Raw genomic sequence first — 24,101 nt, forward strand, 5'->3', positions numbered from 1 at the left:
TGACACTGTCATCTACCATCTAAGTGTCTGGTGGACGCAGGTGGCAGCCTTGAGAGTGGCGTCCAGCAGTGTTGATATTATGTATGCAGTGCTTGTATGCTAGGTATCTGGACAGTGGCAGCACTGATATATGTATATCTGTGCTGTGAGTTTCTCTTAGATATTGCCCAAACATCTGCTGTTTACATAGAAAGAAGTCTGGATGATAGCGAAACATTTTTTAGCCAGCTCAAAAGATGCGATCAACCAAGGATCCATGGCTGACTGCTGTCACTTTTAGGCCAGCTTCACACATCGTATGACACTGGGTGTTTGGTGACCGGGCCGAGTCACAGAACGGCCGCTGTCAGTGAAGATCATCCCGGACGCACAAAACTGACATATGAGTTTTCCATGCAGCCAGGTAGAAACTCGGCCGGAGCATATACTATGTGTATATGCTCCGGTCGTGATTTCATTAATTCAACCACAACATATTTTTTCCATAAATCACGGTAGTTGTTGCAAATTGCAGCAACGGCCGTGATTTATGCAAAGGATACGTTGTGTGAACATAGCCTTACATTGTCACTAGTACACCACTCGGCTCTTTTCGGCAGCTCCTTAGAGAATGAATAGAGTGGCAGGTTACGTGCCATACCAACGGCTCTATTCAAAACATAGTAGACAGGGGTCGATAAAGAGATTGCCGTGGGGGTATAGAGGGCAGACCCCAGCAATCTCTTACCTGTCCCCTATTTTGTGGGACAAGAAAAGTTGGAATACCCCTTTAATAACATAATCAGGGAAATAATTGAAAAGTCTTGTAACGTCTACTTGTGTTTTCAGCTGTTCCCATTTATTATAGAATAAATCTTGTTTAGTTGAAAAGCGTCAACACCCCTTGCACCATAAACCCTGTGCCTCAATTTCTAAATATCATTTATAATAACATATTTAGGGCTCGATAATTACAGTCTATACTTGTGATGAGATTATATTTCATAACCATCTCTGAGACTGGGGCTAAATAGCAGCTTTGGTTACATGACACAAAGATCGCACAGTGTTGCACCTGTTAGTGAATAGTGACGAATTCCGACTGTGACATAGCAAGGTTGCAACTTGCATGTGACTTTGGTTAAATAGATCTCAGTGCTATGTGCGACTGTGACTTGCTTGCAACTTTTCTGCTACTTGGCTATTTTGTTATAACTTGTGCGACAGAAAATTGCAGAAAAGTAGCCCAAAATATCTTGGTTACGAAACTTGCATAAGACTTGCTGTCACACCAAAGTTGCCGTCTAACTCAGGCTTATATTGATATCTCAGAATAGCTTTGCAATATGTGTAAAAGAAGTAAAGATTTTTTGGAAAAGTCAATTGCTTCCATCTTGTGGCTATGTGTGGTAGTTGCAATTAAATCAACTTAGACTATGTTCCAACAATGTATTAAAGATGGCAAAGAACGGCTGTTGTTAAAAAACGGCTGGAAATACTGTTCATGAACATTTTTTAAAAGTCAGATATATTTTCCCAGATGTAATATATGTAATAAATAGGAAGTATAGATAATTTGGTATTTTAAACTTGCCACATAATTCATCTATGATGGCAGATGATAACTAAGAAATCAGAAAGCTAAAATGAAATCATGTGCAACAATACCAGAATGACAGAACTAAACTTATATTTGGGAAATCTTTACCAAGGAGACCTACATTTTAAATACGCCCCTTAAGAACGGCCGGTTTTTTACACTGTGTGAACATGGCCTCAAGGTGGTTCGATATCACTTTTTTTTTTTTTTAACTACAAACTGGTGACAATTGATGCCACAAAAATGCATCAGTTGTCCTTAGACGTCCTATCTTTTTTTATTTCATTAACATGCTGCATGATAGATTCCTCTTTAGGGCTTGTCCAATGGCACAACTAAATTGCTGCATGATTTAAAACAGTCCCATTTAAATGACTGGGATCGGTTTAAAGATCCAATTCCTTCCGGTGAGTAGCAGAGCACCAGAAGGATAAATCCAGCTAAATTCAAACTGCATAATAGGAAGTTCTAAAACCAGTAACAAGTCTAAACATGTCATAGCATTTAAATATACTGAGGTGTAATAGTGATTTTACTCCTAATTATTTTGTTCAGGTTTTTCCTTCTGCCCGTGGTTGCCTTTAAGTTTTTTGGCTGTCACCCTCACACTTTGAGGATGTCTCTGAGTGTGCAACCTATCATATGGTGTCCAAATATATTTGGAAAATGTCTTCATAGTCTTCTTTAGTAACGTTAAAGAGGTTGTCTGGCAATAGCAAACTTTTGCTATATGTCTGCGGTCATATATAAAGCAATAAAGATCATATACTTACCTCTCTGTGCTCCCCCGGTGTCCTGATGCGGCATCTCCCTTTTTTGCTGACTGCAGCCCTGCCACTTATGAAACTGACTCATATTAGAAGTGACAGTCCACTCATCCACTCCCTTGCTGCCATAGCTAAGCAGGCTGTCACTCCCGGGGAACAACAGAGATGTTGCATCAGGACACCAGGGCAGACGTAGAGGTAAGCATAGGTTCTTCATTATTTTCTATATGTCCACAGCCATATTGCAAAAGTGCTAATGCCGGACAATCCCTTTAATAATTCTCTAAAATATATATATATTGAAAAAAAAAATCAGGATTTGCTTATAGATATGCATAGCTAATATATAGATTTATTGCATATTTGTAACATGTGTTCGGCAAGGCTAAAAGGGTACAATGCTCTGAAACATCATAGAGAAAAAGGAAGAATACTAACACTAACCCTATCCTATGCTATGAAACATCAGATTAACAGAAACGTTTTTTGAAATGTACACGTTTTCTTTGGCTTCCTGCTTGAGGCCACTAATAGCAGGTTTTCAGATATGTAAATTTTTATTCATAACAGGATTCATGATTCAGGGGTACTTGCTTCATTATTTTCTTTCCATTAACCATGAAGGGAACTTCACTTGTGTAACATTTGTTTCTATCATATGTGTAGCAAGAATCCTCCTCATCAGGTTTACTGCAGCTTCCTTGGGAAACAAGAAATGGTACACCACCAACTTCAGTTTCCACAGGATCACATTTTTGGCAGCTGGAAAAAAAAAATCTTAATTATTCTGAAGCACTTTAACATTCAAGACCTAATCACTAAAGTTTTAGAATTTAACCCCTTCAGGACTAAGGACGTAAGTGTACATCATTTTTTGCGGTGAGTTACTGCTGCACCCATGCCATCCCGTGACGGGTCCTAACTGTCAGTGACAGCCAAGCACCCGCCGCATCTGCTGCGATCTGTGCCAGTTGCGGATCACGGCAGTTAACCCTATAGGTGCTGCAATCATGCTGATCGCAGCACCTATAGTGTAGAATAGAGAGAATCTTCCCTCTTTTCCTATCGGGGCTGTGCAGAAGTGATCGCACGGCCCTGATGGTTGCTATGACACCAGGAGGCTTCCCTGAAGCCTCCTATGTCATAACTACGGTGGCTGATCAGGCTCAGCCCTAAGGCTGAGCTGGTTCAGCTTTGCCTATTAGGGTGGGTTCACACTATGGAATCCGCGCGGAAAAGTTCCGGCAGATTCCCCTTCGTGGCGCCACGCCTTTCCGCTGGCTCCATAGACGTTGGTACTAGCGACAGAATCTATCGGAACTTATCATTCCATAGTGTGAACCCACCCTTACAGGCACATTAGAATGCAATGCAGATCTGCATTGCAATGTCATATGCCTGTAATCAAGCAATCAAATAGTAATGTCCAAATAATGGGACAGTAAAAAAAAAAAAAAGTAAAACAGTATACAAAACACACACACACACACACACACACACACACACACACACACACACACACACAGACAAATAAAAAAAAAGATAAATAAAGTCCAAAACACAGGAAATCCCCATAGCCCCCATGCACTATTAACCCCTTAATGGCCTTAAGGACAGAGACAAATTTTATGAATATGACCAGTGTCACTTTATTCATTAATATCTTCGGGATGCTTTTACCTATCCGGCTGATTCTGAGACTGTTTTCTCGTGACATATTGTACTTTACATTTCTGGTAAAATGGAGTCAATACTCATAACGAATCTTTATGAAAAACACCAAAATAACGTGAAAAATTGTGAAAAAATGCGTTTTTCAAACTTTGAAACCTTTCTGCTTATACAGAAAACGGTTATGCCACATAAATCATATATTAAATAGCATTAGCAACATGTCTACTTTATGTTGGCGGCATTTATTAAACTATATTTCATTTTTTTTAGACAATAGGAAGCTTAAAACATTAGCAGCAATTTTCCAAATTTTCTGTAAAATTTCAAAATCAGATATTTTTAGGGACCTGTTCAGGTTCAAAGTGTATTTGAGGGGCCTGTATGTTAGAAAGCCCCACAAAGCACCCCATTTCAGAAACTGTACCCCCCAAACTCTGCAAGAGCACATCCAGAAAGTTTTTTAACCCTTTAGGGGAGTCACAGAAATAAAAGCGAAGTGTGTAAGAAATTTGAAAATTTTTATTTTCTGTGCAGAGATTTTATTGTAATCCAATATCTTTCATAATGATAAACCTATTAGCAGAGAAATGCACCCCAATATTGATTGCCCCGTTTCTGCAGTCTATAGAAATACCCCATATGTGGCCCTATTGCGCTATTTGACGCAACCACAAGCCTCAGATATAAGGGAGAGCCTAGTGAATTTCAACGCCTCCGTTATATTTGGTCATTTTTGACCGTACCACTTCAGGTTGGCAGAGGCTCTGGGGTGCCAAAACCTAAAAAACACCCCTAAAGGGACACCATTTAGAAAACTACACCCCTCAAGGAATGTAACAAGGGGTGCGGTGAGCATTTGGACCCCACAGGTGCTTCGCAGATTTTCAGAACAATGTGGTGTAAAAAAGGAAAAATTCTATTTTTTACACTAAAATGTTGTTCTAGCATTCATTTTTCATTTTTACAAGGGGATAAAAGAAAAAAAAAACACCAAACATGTAGCGCAGTTTCTCCCGAGTACGGAAATACCCCACATGTGGACATAAAGTGCCAAGCGGGCGCAGGACGAGCCTCCAAAGGGAAGGAGCGCCAATTGGCCTTTGCAAGCTGGATTTTACTGGAATGGATTTCAAGGGCCACGTCGCATTCACAGAGCCCTCGTGCTGCCAAAACACTGGAAACCCCCCACAAGTGACCCTATTCTGGAAACTAAACCCCTCAAGGAATCTAACAAGGGGTTCAGTGAGCATATGGACCCCACTGGTGACGGGCACAAATGTGAAAAAAATGTGACGTGAAAGGGAAAAATTTCATTTTTTCACTTTCACGGCACAAATGTGGCCGTCATCAAGGGGTCCATATCCTCACTGTACCCCTTGTTAGATTCCTTGAGGGGTGCAGTTTCCAGAATAGGGTCACTTTAGGGGGGTTTCCAGTGTTTTGGCAGCACGAGGGCTCTGTAAATGTGACATGGCGTTCATCATCCATTCTAGCCAAATCCAGCCTTCAAAATCCAAATGGCGCTCCTTCCCTTCGGAGGCTTGCCCTGCGCCCACATGGCGCTTTATGTCCACATGTGGGGTATTTACGGACTCAGGGGGAATTGCTCTACACATTTTGTGTGTTTTTTTCTCTTTTAACCCCTCGTGAAAATGAAAAATTTAAGGCTAAACCAACATTATAGTGTAAAAAATGTAATATTTCATTTTCACGCCATATTGTTCCACATTTGTGCCCGTCACCAGTGGGGTCCATATGCTCACTACACCCCTTGTTACATTCCCTAAGGGGTGTAGTTTCCATAATGGGGTCACTTGTGGGGGGGTTCAACTGTCTTGGCAACACAGGGGCCTTTTAAATGCAACATGGCCCCTTGAAATCCATTCCAGCCAATTCCAGCCTCAAAAAGCCAAATGGCGCTTCTTCCCTTTGGAGGCTTACCCTGCACCCGCATGGCGCTTTATGTCCACATGTTGGGTATTTCTGTACTCAGGGGAAATTGCTCTACACATTTAGTGTTTTTTTTATCTTTTAACCCCTTGTAAAAATGAAAAAAATCAAGACAAGATCAATGATTTAGTGTAAAAATTAAACATTTTTTACACTAAATGTTGGTCTAGCCTTGATTTTTTCCTTTTCCACAAGGGGTTAAAAAAGAAAGTGAACACAAAACGTGTAGGGTAATTTCCCCTGAGTACGAAAATACCCCACATGTGGATATAATGTGCCATATGGGCAGAGGGCAAGCCACCAAAGGGACAGAGCGCCATTTAGAGGCTGGAATGGAGGATGGAGGCCAAGTCGCAATTACAAAGCTCCTGTGCTGCCAGGACAGTAGAAAACCCCCACAAGTGACCCCATTCTGGAAACTACACCCCATAAGGAATCCAACAGTGAGCATATGGACCCCACTGGTGACGGGCACATAAGTGGAACATGTGCCATGAAAATAAAAAATACAATTTTTTCATTTTCACGGCCCAAATGTGGCCGTCACCAGGGGGCCATATCCCGTTAGATTCCTTATGGGGTGTAGTTTCCAGAATGGGGTCACTTGTGGGGTGTTTCTACTGTCCTGGCCGCACAGAGGCTTTGTAATTGCATCATGGCATCCTCTAATGGGAATGGCGGCCATACCTATTTAGCTGGGGAAAAGGGACCATTCTAATTTATTTGGGGGTATTAGGCCAATTATTAGTTTATAAGGTTGAAAATGACAGGTGTCCATCAAATTCAACCTGTGTTGATCCAGAGGAAGGCAAAACCCCCTCGTGAGGCAGACGACAGTAGCCTCATCACAGGGGAAAAATTCCTTCCCGACTCCATAATGGCAATCAGAATAATCCCTGGATCAACGTGACCCCTGAAATAGGAATAAGGGACAGAATTTAGATAATGTAGAACTCCAATGACGTGTGGTGCGCCTTGAAGCGATCCAGTATGCAGAGGCCGGGGGGATTAGGACAGGTGTCACACTGGAAAATGGTGTCCTTCCTGATCCCCCTGTTACGCCACAGTCTGCACTTCTTCTGGGGTCTCCTGTTTTCCAGTGTGGGGGACGTCACCTGTAAAATGTTGCCCTGGTGCGATACAGGGTCCTTCATATCCAGAAGCGCTGGGTCTGCTCCATGGCTGCTAAATATTAGGGCTTTATTACAGCTTCTGATATTTACGGATCGTGTCGCAAGCTACAGTAGCTTGGGCAGCGAGGGACCAGAAGAGGGGGTGCTGGTATAAAAGTTATCCCAGTACAGGTGGTAACCTTTATCCAGCAGCGGGAAGATCAGTTCCCGAACGATCTTCCCACTAACTCCGAGGATGGGGGGTGGGGGTGGCATCTGGGGGCTGGATTTGGGTGTCCCTTCCTTCATACACTCTAAGGGTACGTACACACTGCGGAATGGCGAAGGATAACCCTTTGTGCATTCCGCAGCTGGCACCCGCCGGCGGACTGATGGAGGCGCGCGTCTCCGCTCGTGTCACACTCCATTATATGCACGGGCGGATTCTGCCCTCTGTCCAATGTGTTCATTCTTTTGACGGACGACAGAATCCGCCCGTGCATAGAATGGAGTCTATGACACGGGTGGAGACGCTCGCCTCCATCAGTCAGCCGGCGGGTGCCAGCTGCGGAATGCACAAAGGGTTATCCTTCGCCATTCCGCAGTGTGCACGTACCCTGGATCTGTAAGTGTACCCTGAGGTACTCTCACAGAGTGTGTCGAATTTCACGCCATACCGTCATCTCTTATTGGGACGGTACTGGCGGAAAAGACGTGTCTGGGGGGCAGCGTACGCTACGCTACCCCCAGATACGTCACTGGATGATGAGGATGATGAGGATGAATGGAGGAAAGAAGGATCCCCCCATTCATCCTTACTGGCTGTTTAGGTGTCGGAGGCAATAATAACGTATGCGTCCGACACTGAAAACACCTTGGGGGCCATCTTTATACGGGGATTGTTATATGGGGTATGTAAATGTGTAGTGGTGTAGTGTAAAACTTTATTCCATGAAGTGTGGTGTAGTGTAGTGTTTTTTACATGTTTTTTTGACAGTAAGAAAAAATATCCCTTCGCCAAAGAAAGGAGCTGCTGATAAATGCCGCACTTATGTGCGGCACTTATCAGCAGCCAGTGGCGGTAGGATATAGGGGGGAAAAACGCCCCTACGCCAAAAAGGAGGAGTTGCTGATCAGCGGCGCACTTACGGGCGATGCTGATCAGCACTCAGCGGCGTTAGGGCGCAAAAAAAGAAAAGAAAAAAAATTGGAAAAAAAAAAAAAATCTTTTTAACCCAAAGCATCTGATCAGTGAATGATATTCACTGATCAGCCGCTAGGGGGCGGTAGAGCGATGCTGCCATAGATTACCGAGGCCCGCCGAACATGAGGACCCGAGCGATTATGAAGATTTCCGACGCTGGACGACCGAACCCGGAAGTGACCCGAAGAAGACGCGAGGACGGTGCGGACCGCAGATCGTCGCTACGGACGCCCAGATCAGGTGAGTATGGTACACCTGCACCACACTCACCTGTTCTGCACCCCTCAGCTACCTAGCTGAGGGGTGCAGAACGTGACAAAACTGTTTTTTTACAGTTTGATCGCCATGATGGACCGGCCGGTACTGGCCGGCCTATCACGGCGATCGTGGGGGTGGCATCGGCGCCATCTTTGGTGGGGACACTAATGGCGATTGGTGCTGTCTCGGACAGCACCAATCGCCATTGCTTTCCGGGTCACCGGGTCACGATGACCCGGAAAGCTGTTTTCAGCTGCTATATGCTGATCTGTATAGATCAGCATATAGCAGCGATCGTCGGCATGGGAGGGGTTAATCACCCCCCGTGCCGACGAGCAGAGATGGCCTGCTATACATTATAGCAGGCCATCTTCCCCGACCGCTGTGTGTGAACACACATCGATTGGGGAAACATCGGGCGTAAGTATACGCCCGTTTGCGTTAAAGCCCACCCTGTGGGGGCGTATACTTACCCCCGATGTCGTTAAGGGGTTAAATGTAGAAAAAAATAAATAAAAAAAGTACGCATATTCAGTATTGCAGCGTGCGTAATGACGCTGGCAATAAAATTATCACATAACTAAACACGCACAGTGACATATTTTCATTTTTAACACGAAAATTGTACGGATATTGGCCAAATTTTACCACTAACCTAAAGTACAATATGTTATGAGAAAACAATATCAGAATTGCTAGGATAAGTTATAGCATCACGAAGGTATAACCACAAAAAGTGAGACTGGTCAGATTAAAAAAAATTGGCTCTGGTCCTCAAGGCACTAACTGTAGCGGTCCTGATAGGGTTAAGGACCCATTGCATCATGGTACATCATGGTACATCATGGGAGACTGTCACTTAAGAGCCCATGATGTACTGGTACACCTGAGGCTCTGGGGGCTCCATGAAGCAAGTTTATGCTGGGTTTACACGGAGTGATAATTCGCCCAATCATACGATTAACAATTTCTAAGTAACGATTTTTCTTTTATAACGATCAGCGTTTAGATGGAATGATATATCGTACAGAAAAATTTTTTTTCCAATCGTCTTGCGATCGCTTAAGCCTATCTCGCACATAGGAAAAATCAGTGAACGACTGTTTACACGGAAAGATCGGCGAATTTTTTGCGAACGACGAACAATGATTTAAGAACCTGTTAAAAGATCAAAATGAACGATTCCTCTCTTGACGGTCAACCGTTCGCTGAGTTTACACGTACGATTATGGTTCGAATTCGATCGTTATCGTGCAAATTCGCACGATAATAGTTCTGTGTAAACCCAGCATTAGAAGCTGAGGTTGATTCATAGAGGATGAGGACCAGCTGCTGTTAGGAGCCAGGTCCTCGCCGTTAATGACGGGACACACCTGTCATGAACCCCTTCAACACCGCTGATCATGTTGTTTAACTATCAGTGACAGGAGCAGCCACTGTCACTGAACAATGAGGACCCCCACAGTGTGAAGTTTTTTGCAGTTTGCTCTCTGCTACCAATTCTGTCCATGATAGGGACTGTGCAGAACAGGAACATTTTCCTATAGAGATTTGCTGCTCTGGACAGTTCCTGTCACGGACAGAGGTGGCAGCAGAGAAAAAGTCAGACTGGAAAAAGTACACCACTTCCTGTAGGGTATACAGCCGCTGAAAAGTTCTGAAAGACTGGAGATTTTTTAAATAAACCTAAATTACAAATCATATATCATACAAATTTATACAAATCTTTTTTACACCAGTTGATTTGAAAGAAAAAAAAAATCACTGGGGTACCCCTTTAAGGCCAAATTCCACTTAAATGAGAAGTCGAAGCACAGACTTTATTTCAAAACTGCTGGGGAGGAGGTGGGTGAATAAAACAACATGCATTACGTCGCCAGCGCCAGTGATGGTATCCACTGTCCTCCATTCCAGTTCCCAGTCCCGACTGCTTCCTGATCTTAAGAGGGGACTTGGGATGTGACGTTCCAAGCTCACTCAGCCAGTCAGGTGCTGTAGCGCTGTCCCGCCTCTTCTGCTGATTGGCTTAGCTGGCCTTACATGTCATGTCCCAGGTCCCACTCAGACCTAAAAGCGACCAGAGGCTGTGAACTGGAGCGGATAACAATGGACGCCATCACTGGCAGTGGGGGCGGGGGTGGTGGTGCAGAGGATGAATTGTGCATGTTGTTTTGTTCACCCACCTCCTCCCCTGAAGTTTTGAAAAAAAAAGCTTTGTCTGGACTTCACCTTTAAGGAATTTAAAGGGCTACTCCAGACAAAATTTTTTCTTTCAAATCAACTGGTATCAGAAAGGTATATAGATTTGTAATTTACCCTGCAGAGCATATTAAAACAATTTAGGAAACACTGTACTGCATTCAAAGTCATTATTCCATACAGCTAGTATTAAAAATATTATAGCTTACAGTTTAGACAAATTATAAACAAAATCCCTTCTTATTGGAGATGTTGGATCTGAAATGTTCCTTCTGGCCGACAATGGAATCCTGTGAGCATAGAACAGAAAATGAAATTAGGTTAAAGCTCCATGTAATCATAATAATTATTATGATATTATTGTTTGGTTCTTATTGAGGCATTAAGCTAATGACATTTCAATGTATGGTGCATGTTTAACTGAATACGACACAGTTAAGAAGCTCTTAAAGTGGCACTATCAACAGGTTCTGCCAAAAGAACCTGCTGATATGCACCACAAGCTCTCTTCTCTTCCGCATTCTAGAGATATCCGCTAATTGCCCCTATGCTAATCATGTGCTTAGGAGCATTTGGGAGGTCGCCCGTCGGCCCAGAGCACCAGCTCCCACCCCCACCTGTGCTGTTTACTTAGCATATGTGAATATGCATAGTCAGTGTCGGACTGGGGTACTTGCCCACCAGGGAATTTTATTCTAGGGGCCCACAGATATAACCAGAGCACAACCTTTCACATTACTATGGCAACTTTGCACAGAGCTGTGTATGCGACCAGCGATGCTAGCTCACTGCTTATCACCCCAGTCACTCCCTGCCTTTATATAATAAGATAAAACCCCAGGTCACTATATAGAGGCAGCAAATGACCAGTTGATAGCTGGAGCTGCTAAAAAGGGAGGCCCAACTCCTGCTCAGGGGTCCACCAAGGGGTGGGGCCCACTGGGGGATTCCCCTGCTTCTCTGTGGGCCAGTCTGAACCTGTGCATAGTGCGTGGCACGGGAGGGGGTGTGGTAAGCAACTCCTGTCACTTACTGATCTGACTGCCAGAGGTCTCTTACCTTCCTCCGTACAGTCAAGTCTTCAGTCAGAAGATCGCAGATAACACTGATCCCCGCTATGCCAAGGCATAGCAGTAATCAGTGTAGGCAATCTAATATACTTATGTAATAGTCCCTTAAGGGGACTTAATTAAAAAGTGTAAAAAAAAGGGGGGGGGGTTATAAATATGCCTAAGCTCCTTCCCCAATAAAAGTCTAAATCACCCCCATCCCGTTTTATAAATAAAACACATAAAAATAAACATGTACATGTTTTAATGTGCCTAATTGTGCAATTTATTAAAATAAAACAATATTGTTCCCACACAGTGAACTACTGCATGAACAAAAAGGAGTAAAAAAAAAAACGCCAGGATTGTTGAAAGATCATCCTTAGAGATTATACTAGAGGTCAAGTTAATCATTTAAAAGTTTGCTCAGGGGGGCGGAGCGAGCAGCCGATGGAGAAGGACGCATGGTGAGGAGCTCCTGACCCACGCGGCAACTTTATAAGACCCCAGCAAAGCTAAGGCACCCCGTTCATGGGGAAGACGACCGCGAGACCCTCGCAGACACCCCCCGCACCCCGCAAGTCTGATTTGGGGGCTTCCCCCATTAGGAAGTACCTGGTGCGTCTGGGAGCAGCTGTCCCTCTCTCCTCTGACCTTCCTCCGTCAGTGCCGAGGAGATCGGCTAGGACCCGCACCAGTGCCACCTACCTTCCCCCGGGACGAGTTAAAGCCCCGACCGCGGTGAGGAGCTCCCGCGTCGCCCGGTCAGTCAGTGAGGCCCGCCGCTTCATTCCGGGCCCGGGCGCCGTTGTGGAACGGGCGCCATCTTGGATCCTGCAGCCCAGCGACGCATCGCCTTGCAGCCCTGCACAGCAGCCCGGCCCGTCTGCCTCCTGCACGGTGAGGACCTGTCTCGGAGCGGCGCACTCCTCTCTCCCGGAAGCGGTGCAGGCTCCGGCAGCAGCTGATCGGTCCCCGTCTGGCGCGGCCTTCAGTCCCTCCGTGCTTCTGGGTGCTGACGTCACAGGGCCGGCGCCATCTTCCTGCCACGTGGGACGGACTCTGCAGCCCGACGGCAGCCCACCTAGCTACCCCGCACCGCAGCTGGACATATCAGCATCTGGCCTAGAGGTTAGTGGCTCTTCGCCCTCTGCACCATCAGGGCAGAGCAAGGAGGATAAGGCTCCTGTTGAGGGCTGGCCATCTCGCCTCCTGAGCCCAGCGATATCCAGCCTCCCCCCCTCTGTGACAGTGACTGCACCACCTGAACCTCCCTCATTAACCCAGACCCTCCCTGTTAACTGTCCGCCATTAACCCTCTCTGGCCTCATAAAGGGCACCCCTTCGCGTCTGCAGCATACAGACTTTAGACCAGCCCGCTTCCTAGCTATGGCGTCCCAGCCCAAGCCTCAGCGAGTTGACAAGGTGCGCCAAAATACGCGTGCTTTATCCCATGTGGACGCTGAGATTCACGCTTCCCCTGCTGACCCCCTGTATCCACTGGGTGGGGACAGTCCAAGCTCTGGGGTCTGGCCCACGTCACGGGACTCGGATGGAGATTCTCTTACAGCTAAAGGCGCTTCACTCCAGGAAGTGCGCCTGCTCCTGACTCAACTACCCACCAAAAATGATTTCCACTCACTGATATCAGAGGTTAAAAGGGCTTGCAATGAACTTTCGGAGGTGCGGAAAGATATTCAGCTGATCTCGTCAGGGGTGGAAACCCTGGAAGAGGACCATGACGCCACCAGGGGTTACATTGCTCAACTTCAATCTACGGTCTGCTCCCAAACCTCCGCTATTAGTGACATGCAAAGACAAGTAGAGGACCTGGACAACAGAGGAAGGCGGAATAATATCAGGATCCGGGGCCTTCCTGAAGCCACCCGGGATGAGGACCTCCCAGAGACTCTTGAGGCTATTTTTAACTCCATACTGGGGGAGACGGCCTCCCACAAAGTGAAGCTCGACAGGGCGCATAGGGCCCTTAAACCGCGCTCCTCCTCTGGAACTCCTCGAGACGTCATCTGCTGTGTGCATGACTTCCAACTAAAAGAGCGGATAATGGCTAAGGCTAGATCTATGCGTGATCTGGAATTTGACGGGGCACCTCTTCAGTTGTTTCCGGACCTCTCCTGGATTACGCTGCAGAAACGGCGTCACCTACGCCCTCTCCTGACCCTGCTTCGTGACAAGGATATTAATTATAGATGGAACTTTCCATTCGCTCTCATGGCACGTAAGGATGGACGCTCTGCTGTACTGCGAGACCTGTCGGATCTCACTACTTTCTGTGAGACGCTGAATATCTCTGTCCCCAAGATCACGGAGTGGACACTCTCATCGCCCCCACCCCCACTTCCTCCAGTGTGGCAGCCAGTGGGCCAGAAAAGGCGCAGGCCCAGGTCCGGGAATCTGTCTGCCGGTCACGGGTCCTCCCCGAGGAACCCTCCTTGATCTTGCACTGACTATAGCTTGATGCCTTGCTTCCACGTATATTTGCCTTAGTATTATTACTCTTCCACTATTACTTATGGGGTCTTTCATTTCTCTCCATTTGCTGTTTCTTTACTTTTCTTGCTGCGTGGGTCCGCTCTGTGGACCGATATTAATGACATCTCCTATGGACTGTCTCTTTCTGTCTCTTCTCCTCCTCCCCCCCTGGGGTTTTGACTATCTCTCTGCGTATCCATATTGTTGGATTTTCTCACTACCCATTCCTTACACCTTGAGTAAGGATTCCGTGCCTTGTGCCTTCGTTGTACTGTTAACAACGTTTGTTTTTTTTTCTTTTTCTGTATGTCCGTGGTGTCCGTGTCTCCCCCGACCTCCCCTCCCCCTTTTTTCCACAGTTTGGGTCCTGGTTTTCCATGCTTTGATCTGCGCAGCCTCTGATCCCCTGCTTCACCTACGGGTACCCCTGCAACGGTTAGTCTCCCCCGTCGTGACCTGGGTGAGTCTTCCCACAGGCGGGTGCTCTCGCTCTCTCCCTCCCAATGATTAAGTGTGTGTCTATTAATGTGAAGGGGCTCAATTCAAATGTCAAACGTCGCTTGGCTCTGAAGGAGTTGAGAGATGCTGGGGCGGATGTGGCTTTCCTACAGGAGACCCACTTCGACCACTCGGCTAATTTTAGATTTGCCCGTCATCAATACCCCCAGGTGTACTCGGCCTCAGCGGGCACCAAGCATGCGGGAGTGGCTATCCTAATCTCACGGAACTGTCCAATGCAAGTGTCCTCTACATGCTCAGACCCAGGGGGGAGATATATAATTGTGGAGGGTTCCATCCAGGGGAAGCCCATTCTTCTATGTAATGTGTATGCCCCGAATCGTACTCAAATCCCCTTTATCCGCAGGGTGTTCAAGCGGGTAGCTGCCTACTCCTCCTCGCCGCGAGTGATTGGAGGTGACTTTAATCTTCCGTTCTCTGGAGTGATGGATAGGCATTCGGTGGTGGGCAACCCCCCGACCGCCGGCCAATTAAAACTTTCTAAGGAGTTTAGGAAGCTGATACGCCTCCATAACCTCTATGACTTGTGGCGACTTGACCACCCTGCGGATCGTTCCTATACGTTCTATTCCCATCCCCGTAAAACACATACTAGGATTGATTATTTTTTCGGCAATATACCTACTGTGCGCCTACTGCAGGATGCCTCCATCGGGCCGATATCCTGGTCTGATCATGGCCACGTGGCCATAACCCTGGCCTCCCTTCTCACCCCCGTTCGGCATTGTCATTGGAGATTAAACGAAACACTCTTGAAATCCCAAGTCACTAAGGACTCTATAAAGGACTGTTTAACAAATTACTTTATGGAAAATGAGGGTACAGTTGAGCATCATTCCACCCTGTGGGAGGCCCATAAGGCAGTAGTTCGGGGGCATTGCATTGCACTGGGGTCCAAACTTAAAAAAGATACACAGGCCCAATTACGGATGACTAAGACTGACATAACAACCCTGGAACAGAAACTAGCACGGTGTTCATCTTTGGGGACATTGCGCAGGCTTGTAGCAGCAAGAGCGCGCCTCAAGGATCTGCTTATGCATAAAGTGGAGCGGATGTTGCTCTACTCTAAACAAAGATTTTACGAGAAGGGTAACAAAGCCCATACTCTATTGGCACGGACCCTCTCTGACCGCTCGGCTGCTCAGACTCCGCAGGTCCTAAAGGACCACCTTGGTAACCCTAAATACCACCCCCGTGATATTGCCTCTGTTTTTTCTACCTTTCTCTCCAAACTGTACTCTCTCCCGTCCACTCTACCCTCTGACCCGGAGGCCTGCAAGCAGCGTATACAGGACTTCCTGAGGGATTGTCAGCTTCCAACTGTGTCCTCAGAGGCCCTGGAAGAACTTAATGCCCCGGTCACTGCAGAGGAACTACAGGAAGTACTGAAGTCCCTGCCGTCGGGGAAGGCGCCGGGTCCAGACGGTTTTACGTACCTCTATTACAAGACCTTTTCTGCTACTCTCACTCCCAAGCTGGTTACATTGTTTAACACCTTTCTGAGGGGTGAGCAGGTACCTCCCTCCCTCCTTCACTCCTACATTACCCTTATCCCTAAGCCAGACAAAGACCCCTCAGAATGTTCTAATTATAGGCCCATTGCCCTATTGAATTCCGACCTTAAATTGTATACTAAACTGCTAGCCACACGCTTGGGATACTGGCTTCCTGCCCTAATACATAAGGACCAGGTCGGCTTTGTCCCTGGTCGCCAGGGGGCTGACAACACCCGTAGAGCCATAGACATAATAGATGTGGTAAATAAACAGTCTGGGAGGGCCCTGATGTTAAGCCTAGACGCTGAAAAGGCGTTTGATCGCCTTAGCTGGCCTTTCCTCTTTGAGACTCTACACTCTTATGGCTTCTCGGGCCCCTTCCTGACTGCGATTCGAGGTCTGTACTCCAATCCTACAGCTTCAGTAAAGTTACCTCATCAACTCTCTGCCCCATTTACGATTCGGAATGGCACGCGCCAGGGATGCCCTCTTTCCCCGCTATTGTTTGCGCTATGCATTGAGCCCCTGGCGTGTGCCATCCGGAATAATCCTGACATTCGAGGGGTGGGGGTGGGCGACAGAGACTTTAAAATTATGCTCTTCGCTGATGACATCTTGCTTTCACTGACTGAGCCCCTCACTACCCTGCCTGTCCTGCATGCCCTCCTTTCCTCCTTTGGTCTGTTGTCTGGCTATAAAGTTAACACGACGAAGACTGAGGCCCTTCCCCTTAATCTACCACATTCCCTGGTGTCTCAGCTGCAGGCCACTTTCAAGTACAAATGGTCCGCCTCGTCCCTCAAATACCTGGGCGTCAAACTGACTCCTACCTATTCCACCCTGTACGCTGCAAATTTCCCCTCGTTGTTCCGAGATCTTAGGACCCTCCTTGGGAAATGGACTACACAGCATATCTCCCTCTTGGGCCGTATAGCATCTGTGAAAATGACCATCTTGCCAAAGCTCCTCTATCACTTTGAGACCCTCCCGGTCCGGGTGCCCCTGAGTGAACTGAAGGCCCTGCAGGGGGTGATTTTTAGATTTATTTGGGCACATAAACGGCATAGGATCCCCAAGTCCGTAATGATGTCAGGCAAGTCCCAGGGAGGCCTTGCTACCCCTAATATTCTTCATTACTACTGGGCCACACATCTCCGCCAGATCATGGGCTGGGCCTCTCTCTCCACATATAAAGTCTGGGCAGTGATAGAAAAAATGTGGATGGCCCCCATCCACCCGAACTCCTTCCTGTGGTCCTCCTCCCCTCCCGCCTTTCCTGCCCTACCTATGCTGGGCCCTATCCTCTTCACCAGACATATATGGTCCACCTGTTCAGCTAGGTTTAGTCTATTTAGCCGACACTCCCCTCTCATCTCTTTCTTACTCTCTCCTTCCTTACAGATTGGCATGTCCCCTCTGATGGTAAGGCATTGGCTCAGTAAGAGACTGTTCCAGTTCGCGGATCTGGTTGATCCGCTTACTCGTACTCTTTTACCCTTTGGGAAACTTAGGGAGAAGCATGACTTACCTGGGTCGGAGTATCTTTCCTATCTTGGTGTTAGACACTTTATGCAGACGACCTTTGGGTCCCTTACGGTCTCGAAGCCTACACTGTTTGAACAGCTGATCAGGGCGGGTGGATCAACTAGGGGTCTCATCTCTGCCATCTATCAAATTCTAAACTCGCCTGTGGGAGACTCGTTGACCCGCCATAAGTATATGGACAGATGGGAAACTTTATTAGCCAGGACAATTTCCCCTGAGCTTTGGCAGGTGATATGGAGCAGAGCCGCCTCCTCCTCAATTTGCACGAATTATAAAGAATGCCACTATAAATTCATGATGGGATGGTATCACACCCCTGAATTGCTTCACAAGCTAAACCCTAACATCCCCTCGGTGTGCTGGAGATGTAACGGCTCGGTGGGTTCTCTGCTCCATCTCTTCTGGGAATGTTCTCTGATTAAGGGGTATTGGACTCATGTGGCGGCATTGCTCTCCTCGGTCCTGAGCATCCAACTTAGCTTAGATCCCTTGGTCTTCTTGTTCAATGTTACACCAAAAACTTTGGGCAAGAAATCCACCAAATTAATGCTGCTTTTACTGACAGCCGCTAAGTCGCTTATCCCCCGCAGATGGAAGCAAACTTCCCCCCCGTCCGCTGATGATTTACTAGCTAAAATCAGAGATGTCAGGGGCTTAGAGCGACTGACGGCGTCACTCAATAATCAGATGCCGCTATTTGACTCCGTCTGGGCCCCATGGGAGGCTTATTGCGCTCGCACTGGCCTGACTAACTGATAGGGAGATGCTCCCTCTCTAGCTCGCAGATCATTTCCTAATGTTATTAGTTTTTTCTTCCCCCCCCCCCCCCCCCCCATCTTTCCTTCTTGTTCTTTCCCATTGTGTGTCTTGTCATTTCTCCTGAGTAAGGGCGTCTTGCCTTATTACATTGCCGGCCTCGACTGGTGATTTAAATTGACTTGTTGGTTCCCACGGCTATGTTATCTTACCTTGAAATGTTCTGTTATATGGGGGAAATGTAACTTGTTTTGGGCTGGTGTAGTTTGCTTCACTGTGATGCCACTCTCAGGAACTATTATTTGTATTGTTTCATATACGAAAAATGTTAATAAAAATTACATTTAAAAAAAAAAAAAAAGTTTGCTCAATCTTTTTTACTTACAACCCTGCAATACTAAAGAACTAGATAGATAGACAGACAGACAGACGTCCCTCTATGCACAACTGGTAATCGTTCCTGAAGCCCCCCAAATTTTATTAAAAAAAATATATATGTGTATATTAGCAGATAACTAATATGGATAAAGCAAGGCCTTACATACAACAGTCAGAAAGAACTAGTGGAGACTTTAAAGTGACTGTACCACCAGGCCCAGGCTGAAGCACTGGGGGCAGGCTGACCCACCCTTAGTGGGAAGAAACCCCAGCCCCTCTATGAAGTGACTCCATTATAATCAATGGAACCCTATCATAGAGGGGCTAGGGTTTCCTCCCACTAAGGGTGGGTCGGCCCGCCTCCAGTGCTTCAGCCTGGGCCTGGTGGTACAGTCACTTTAAATTACTTCCTATGTAGAGGACAGGAACATTTTCAGGGTTCTGTACAGATCACACAGGGACCCAGAAAAATAACATGAAACCGCCCTTACCTGGTGCCCAAAGGAGCAGCTTATCCTAGTACAAGTAAAGAGCAGTCCACGACATGTAGTATCACACAATCATTGCATGCACTTCAGTAACTGAATATTTTTTTTCTTTTTTATGAATCATAATTCTTTACACCTACATTATTTGAATATTTCTTTCCAGAATCTCCATGCTTGGGTCTTCTTTTGATAGGACGAATTTAGAGCTTATCTTGACACATTTGCACTTATTGTCCACCAGAACGTGCTCTTGGCTTTCATCATAGTAACCTTAAAATAAATTGCTAATTATTGTTTTTATTTAATTGCTAATTATTTGAAAAAGGGAACAAGCACAACAGTAATCAACTCCAATGACTATTATTATCATCCACATCATGCTGTAACATCCACATTATGCTGTAATATTTAGGCTTTTATTTATTATTTGCCCATATTTTTACTTTATAATCATTTATAGTTACTTTATTATATAACAATACTAAAAAATAATAATAATGCAACCTTGTGACTGGTATTTTAATAAATCTGGGGCATTTCATGTTGACTAAGGGTACTATCCCACCAAATGATAATCGGCTGTATTTGGCCAATAATCGTTAAAGTGACACTGTCACCTCCTTTTTGCATTCTGACATCTCTACACAGGTGTAAAGGGTAAATTTAGCGGTTTTCATACATTTTTTTTAATATCATACTTCATGGTGCTTGTTCAAGTTAAAAGGCATTAGCGCCACTTAGCCCCACCCACAACGACACAGTAGGCCCCGCTCCTCTCTGGCCATTGGAACAGGCTGGCCGAAAGGTCTAGGCCCCACCCCCTTTTTGTCGGCCAACCAATGGGCGGGGCCAATGGTGCCGTTGTGCCGTTGTGGGCGGGGCTAAGTGGACTTAATACAATCTGCAGTTGATAAAAGGACACTTTTTACTTGAACAAACACCATGACGTATGATATGAAATAAGGTATGAAAAAAGCTATATTTACCCTTTACACCTGTGTAGAGATGTCAGAATGCAAAGTGACAGTGTCACTTTAAGTGTAATAGGTCATGCCATAAGGCAATGATCAACAGATATAAATCTTACAACCAAAAAAGATGCTGGACAATATTCTTAAATTATTAAATCAAATCAAAGCTTTATTGTTACATACAAAAAACATGTTTTAAAACCATACTAAAAAAGGGGGAAGCATAAAATGATACCGTACATATATTGGATGGCTTACAGGGCAAAACAATAGATGAATAATGTATGCTCTATATACTAAATTAAGTTGATGGTATATCACTCAGTCCCAGGAGGTATAAAAGTGCACAAATGCAAGTAAACAAGGAACTCCAATGGTGCTTAAATAAGTTAAATGTCTATATATATATATATATATATATATATATATATATATATATATATACTGCAAGTGCAAGTTTAGAACAAAGTAATATAAACAAAGTAAGGTAATGAAAAAATGTGTAAGAAAATATATACAAAGAGGAGTATACTTGAACCTCCGGGTATAAATGTATTCTGCCTGGTAAGACCACCCAGCCAACGCTGCGTTTCGCTATACAAGCTTTGTCAAGGGTAGTGGTAATCAGGTAGCTTGTCTATTTTATGTCTCCATACACCAATCACACACTGTGATTGGTGTATGGAGACATAAAATAGACAAGCTATTCAGTCATCAATAGCTGTGACAGATAGGCATAAGCCTACTAGGGAGAGAAAGCGCTTCCTTTCACAAGAGGCTATACAGGGAGCCATCATTGCGTACTAGTATGAGCTGCTATTGGCTCCTTCCCTTGGACGGTGGACATAGAGAAGGGGGGAATGGAGGCAGTGATACAACATGTAGGAAAAATATACAGTAGCTTGGCTAGCTTAGGGACAGCTGGTCTGATGTCTCCTTCATTAGGGAAGGGTGGTGCACCCTGGGTGACCACAAGACAGACCCTGCTTAGTTGAAATCAGGTTTAGCTATCCTGTTTATTTAAAGACAGCAAAAAAGCATATGCACACAAGAGCTGCAGTCCTCCTCACAAGACCAAGACAGGGTAAAAACACTGACCTCTAAACATAGCATGGATGAAGAGTAATGAAAAATAAGTACAATGGTGGCAAATGATAATAACCCCCCAATAACCCCCCAAAAATGAAAAAAGAAATGCAATGAAATTTTTTTCCCCCAATTGTTGTTTTCAAAAAGCGGCAATTATTTACCATTAAATGGTGACCATCCACTCAATTTCAACAGTGTGTAAACATAGCCTATGGCTATGTTCACACAAAGTTTTTTTAACTCCGTTTAAAATGATGCCCGTTATTTTGAGTCTAAAACAACGGATGTCATTTAGCAGTCTGGCCTCCCCTTAGTGCAATGACTGGTGTTTGCACATTATTTTAGTTGGGGATTACTAATTGGCTTTTGGGTCAAAAAACGGAGAAAAAACTGTGACAAAAGAAAAACTGTGTGTGAACTACAAATAAAAAACATCCGCTGTTCACACACAGTTCTTCTTTTGTAACCGTTCTTTCTCCGTTTTTACTATTAAATTCAATGGACTTTTAAATTAAGACACACCCAAAGGGCAATCAGTAATACCAAACTAAAATAATGTGCAAACATCAGTCATTGCACTAAGGGGAGGCAGGCTGCTAAAACGTCCGTTATTTTAGACTCAAAATAACGGATGTCATTTTAAACGGAGCTGAAAAAAAATGTTGTGTGAACATAGCCTCTCTGTGTTTTCAATCCACTCCTTGATTTGGTTGTAAAATACTGACCAAAATACTGAGCAAAAATACTGTGTGTGAACGTAGCCTAATGAAGGATATGCATCCTGGATCCTCCAGTTGCACCATTCTGTTTAAAATATTTTTTTTTCCATAAAACCTGTAGAATATATATATCTTTTAAAAATCTTTTATTTTCTACTTAAAAAAAAACAAAAAAAAAAAAAACAGACAAGGTTCAAAAACTTTACATTCCATAGCTCCCCAATTACAACAGCAGTATGACTAGACGGTATGTGAACATACTTCACTCTTCCTACAGCACATTACTTTTGTTTCCTCGATGGGACAAAGGGCAAAGTGGGGCAAAGTGAATGGCGTAAAAACAATATGGTACAATAGTCTGTCCGCAATGCAGTGACCCATTCACTAATGATTCCATAACGGCCAGGTGACACATGGGTCGATTTGGCGGAGGTGTGAATGCAGCCATAGGCCTTAGAATGTGAGGAGTTACAAATGTGCCAAAAATCACTGATGGGGAAGGGGTTAACAAAACTAAAGCAAACACTAGATTTTTACAAGATATTATAGCGAATAGATAATAGATACTATGTTCTGTACATACATACATACATACATACATAAAAGTATTACCAGATGTAAGTAATCCATGAAATAAACCAAAAATATTTTATGCTAGGTGTGTTCACATGTGGTAGATTTGTTGCAAATGACCTGCAGGAATCCATACACAGAAATACTTCAGACATTTTTGCAACAAATCTGATGTGTGAACTTTATTGATATGCATTTCTTCATCTATGCTTTAACCATCTATAGATATAGTATACAGATTTATATATATTTTACCTACCTGTTACATATACAGCAAAGAGCAGTAAAACCGCTGCCTGTAAAGCAATGAACTTCTCCATTCTCTCTTTTCTTGTAATGAAAATGTCCAAGAGAGATTGCACTATAGGAATGGGTGAGGGGCACTTTCTGAAACTGTCGAAACTGTCTACTATTTAAATATAACATCTTTGTTTCAGTTGTGAGAACAGATGCTACTTTCATGGACTGTAACAAGTGTTCTGCAGAAATACTATGCTGAGCCAGTTACAGTCTTTCTTTCTTTCTTTCTTTCTTTCACTGATTAAGAATGGTCCGAACCTGCCGAGGTTCTGTTTCATAAGAACCCGAACTCTCGGCATCAGATTCCTGCTGTCTGCCCGCTCCGTGCAGCGGGTGGATACAGCGGGAGGATCGCCTGGAAAACTGGGATACAGCCTATGGCTATGGCTGTATCCCAGTTTCCAGGCATTCCTCCTGCTGTATCCACCCTCTCCACGGAGCGGGCAGACAGCAGGAATCATTGCCGAGAGTTCGGGTTCGTTCGAAACCGAACCTCGGCCGGTTCGGACCATCCCTAGTACTGAGTACAGACCCCCTTTTTAATCCTTTACATGTGGTAGAAGGGGTTAAACCCATAGTCCTACCTCCTCTTTTCAGCAGGCACCATAGGGTTAAGCAAACAAGCTGTGATCCCTTCCTTTTTGTTGCAAGGGGCTACTTCCATATTACTTTCTGGTTCCTCTGTCCGTCCATCTCAAGGCACCTGTAAGCTGGTTCTCCTGCTAACCTTCCATTTCGTCTTTTGATAGCTGCCACTGCACACAATTCAGGCCTACCGAGCAATTTATATAGTTAAAAGCTTGTAATCCCGTGTTGCTTTCTTAGTTTTAGTACAAGTCATTAAAGGGGTACTCCGGGCATATATATATATATATATATATATATATATATATATATATATACTCACCGGCCACTTTATTAGGTACACCTGTCCAACTGCACCTTACCACTTAATTTCTAATCAGCCAATCACATGGCG

The 24,101-nt window shown here is 45.0% G+C and overlaps 1 protein-coding gene across 1 annotated transcript; it reads right to left on the reverse strand.

Moving 5' to 3' along the window:
* Positions 1–2,664: 2,664 nt before the first annotated feature.
* JCHAIN (joining chain of multimeric IgA and IgM) lies at positions 2,665–23,187 on the reverse strand. Its single transcript, XM_069976750.1, has 4 exons — positions 23,082–23,187; positions 19,611–19,740; positions 10,953–11,033; positions 2,665–3,108 (listed from the first exon to the last, which is right to left on the reverse strand). Exons 1-4 carry the CDS (start codon positions 23,140–23,142, stop codon positions 2,904–2,906), a joined length of 477 nt encoding a protein of 158 aa, XP_069832851.1. The 5' UTR covers positions 23,143–23,187; the 3' UTR covers positions 2,665–2,903.
* Positions 23,188–24,101: the final 914 nt, after the last annotated feature.

The sequence above is a fragment of the Dendropsophus ebraccatus genome, chromosome 7 (genome assembly GCF_027789765.1).
Source record: "Dendropsophus ebraccatus isolate aDenEbr1 chromosome 7, aDenEbr1.pat, whole genome shotgun sequence".
NCBI classification, from domain to species: domain Eukaryota; kingdom Metazoa; phylum Chordata; class Amphibia; order Anura; family Hylidae; genus Dendropsophus; species Dendropsophus ebraccatus.

Bases quoted from the DNA above. Each gene is read 5' to 3' on its own strand.
- JCHAIN (XM_069976750.1), bottom strand. From the start codon at position 23,142: ATGGAGAAGTTCATTGCTTTACAGGCAGCGGTTTTACTGCTCTTTGCT. The intron at 11,034-19,610 runs GTAGGTGTAAAG...CTATGCTCACAG, and splicing joins GAAAGAAATATTCAAATAAT to GATTCCATTGTCGGCCAGAA. The intron at 3,109-10,952 runs GTAAGCTATAAT...TTTTTTTTCCAG, and splicing joins GTTTATAATTTGTCTAAACT to CTGCCAAAAATGTGATCCTG.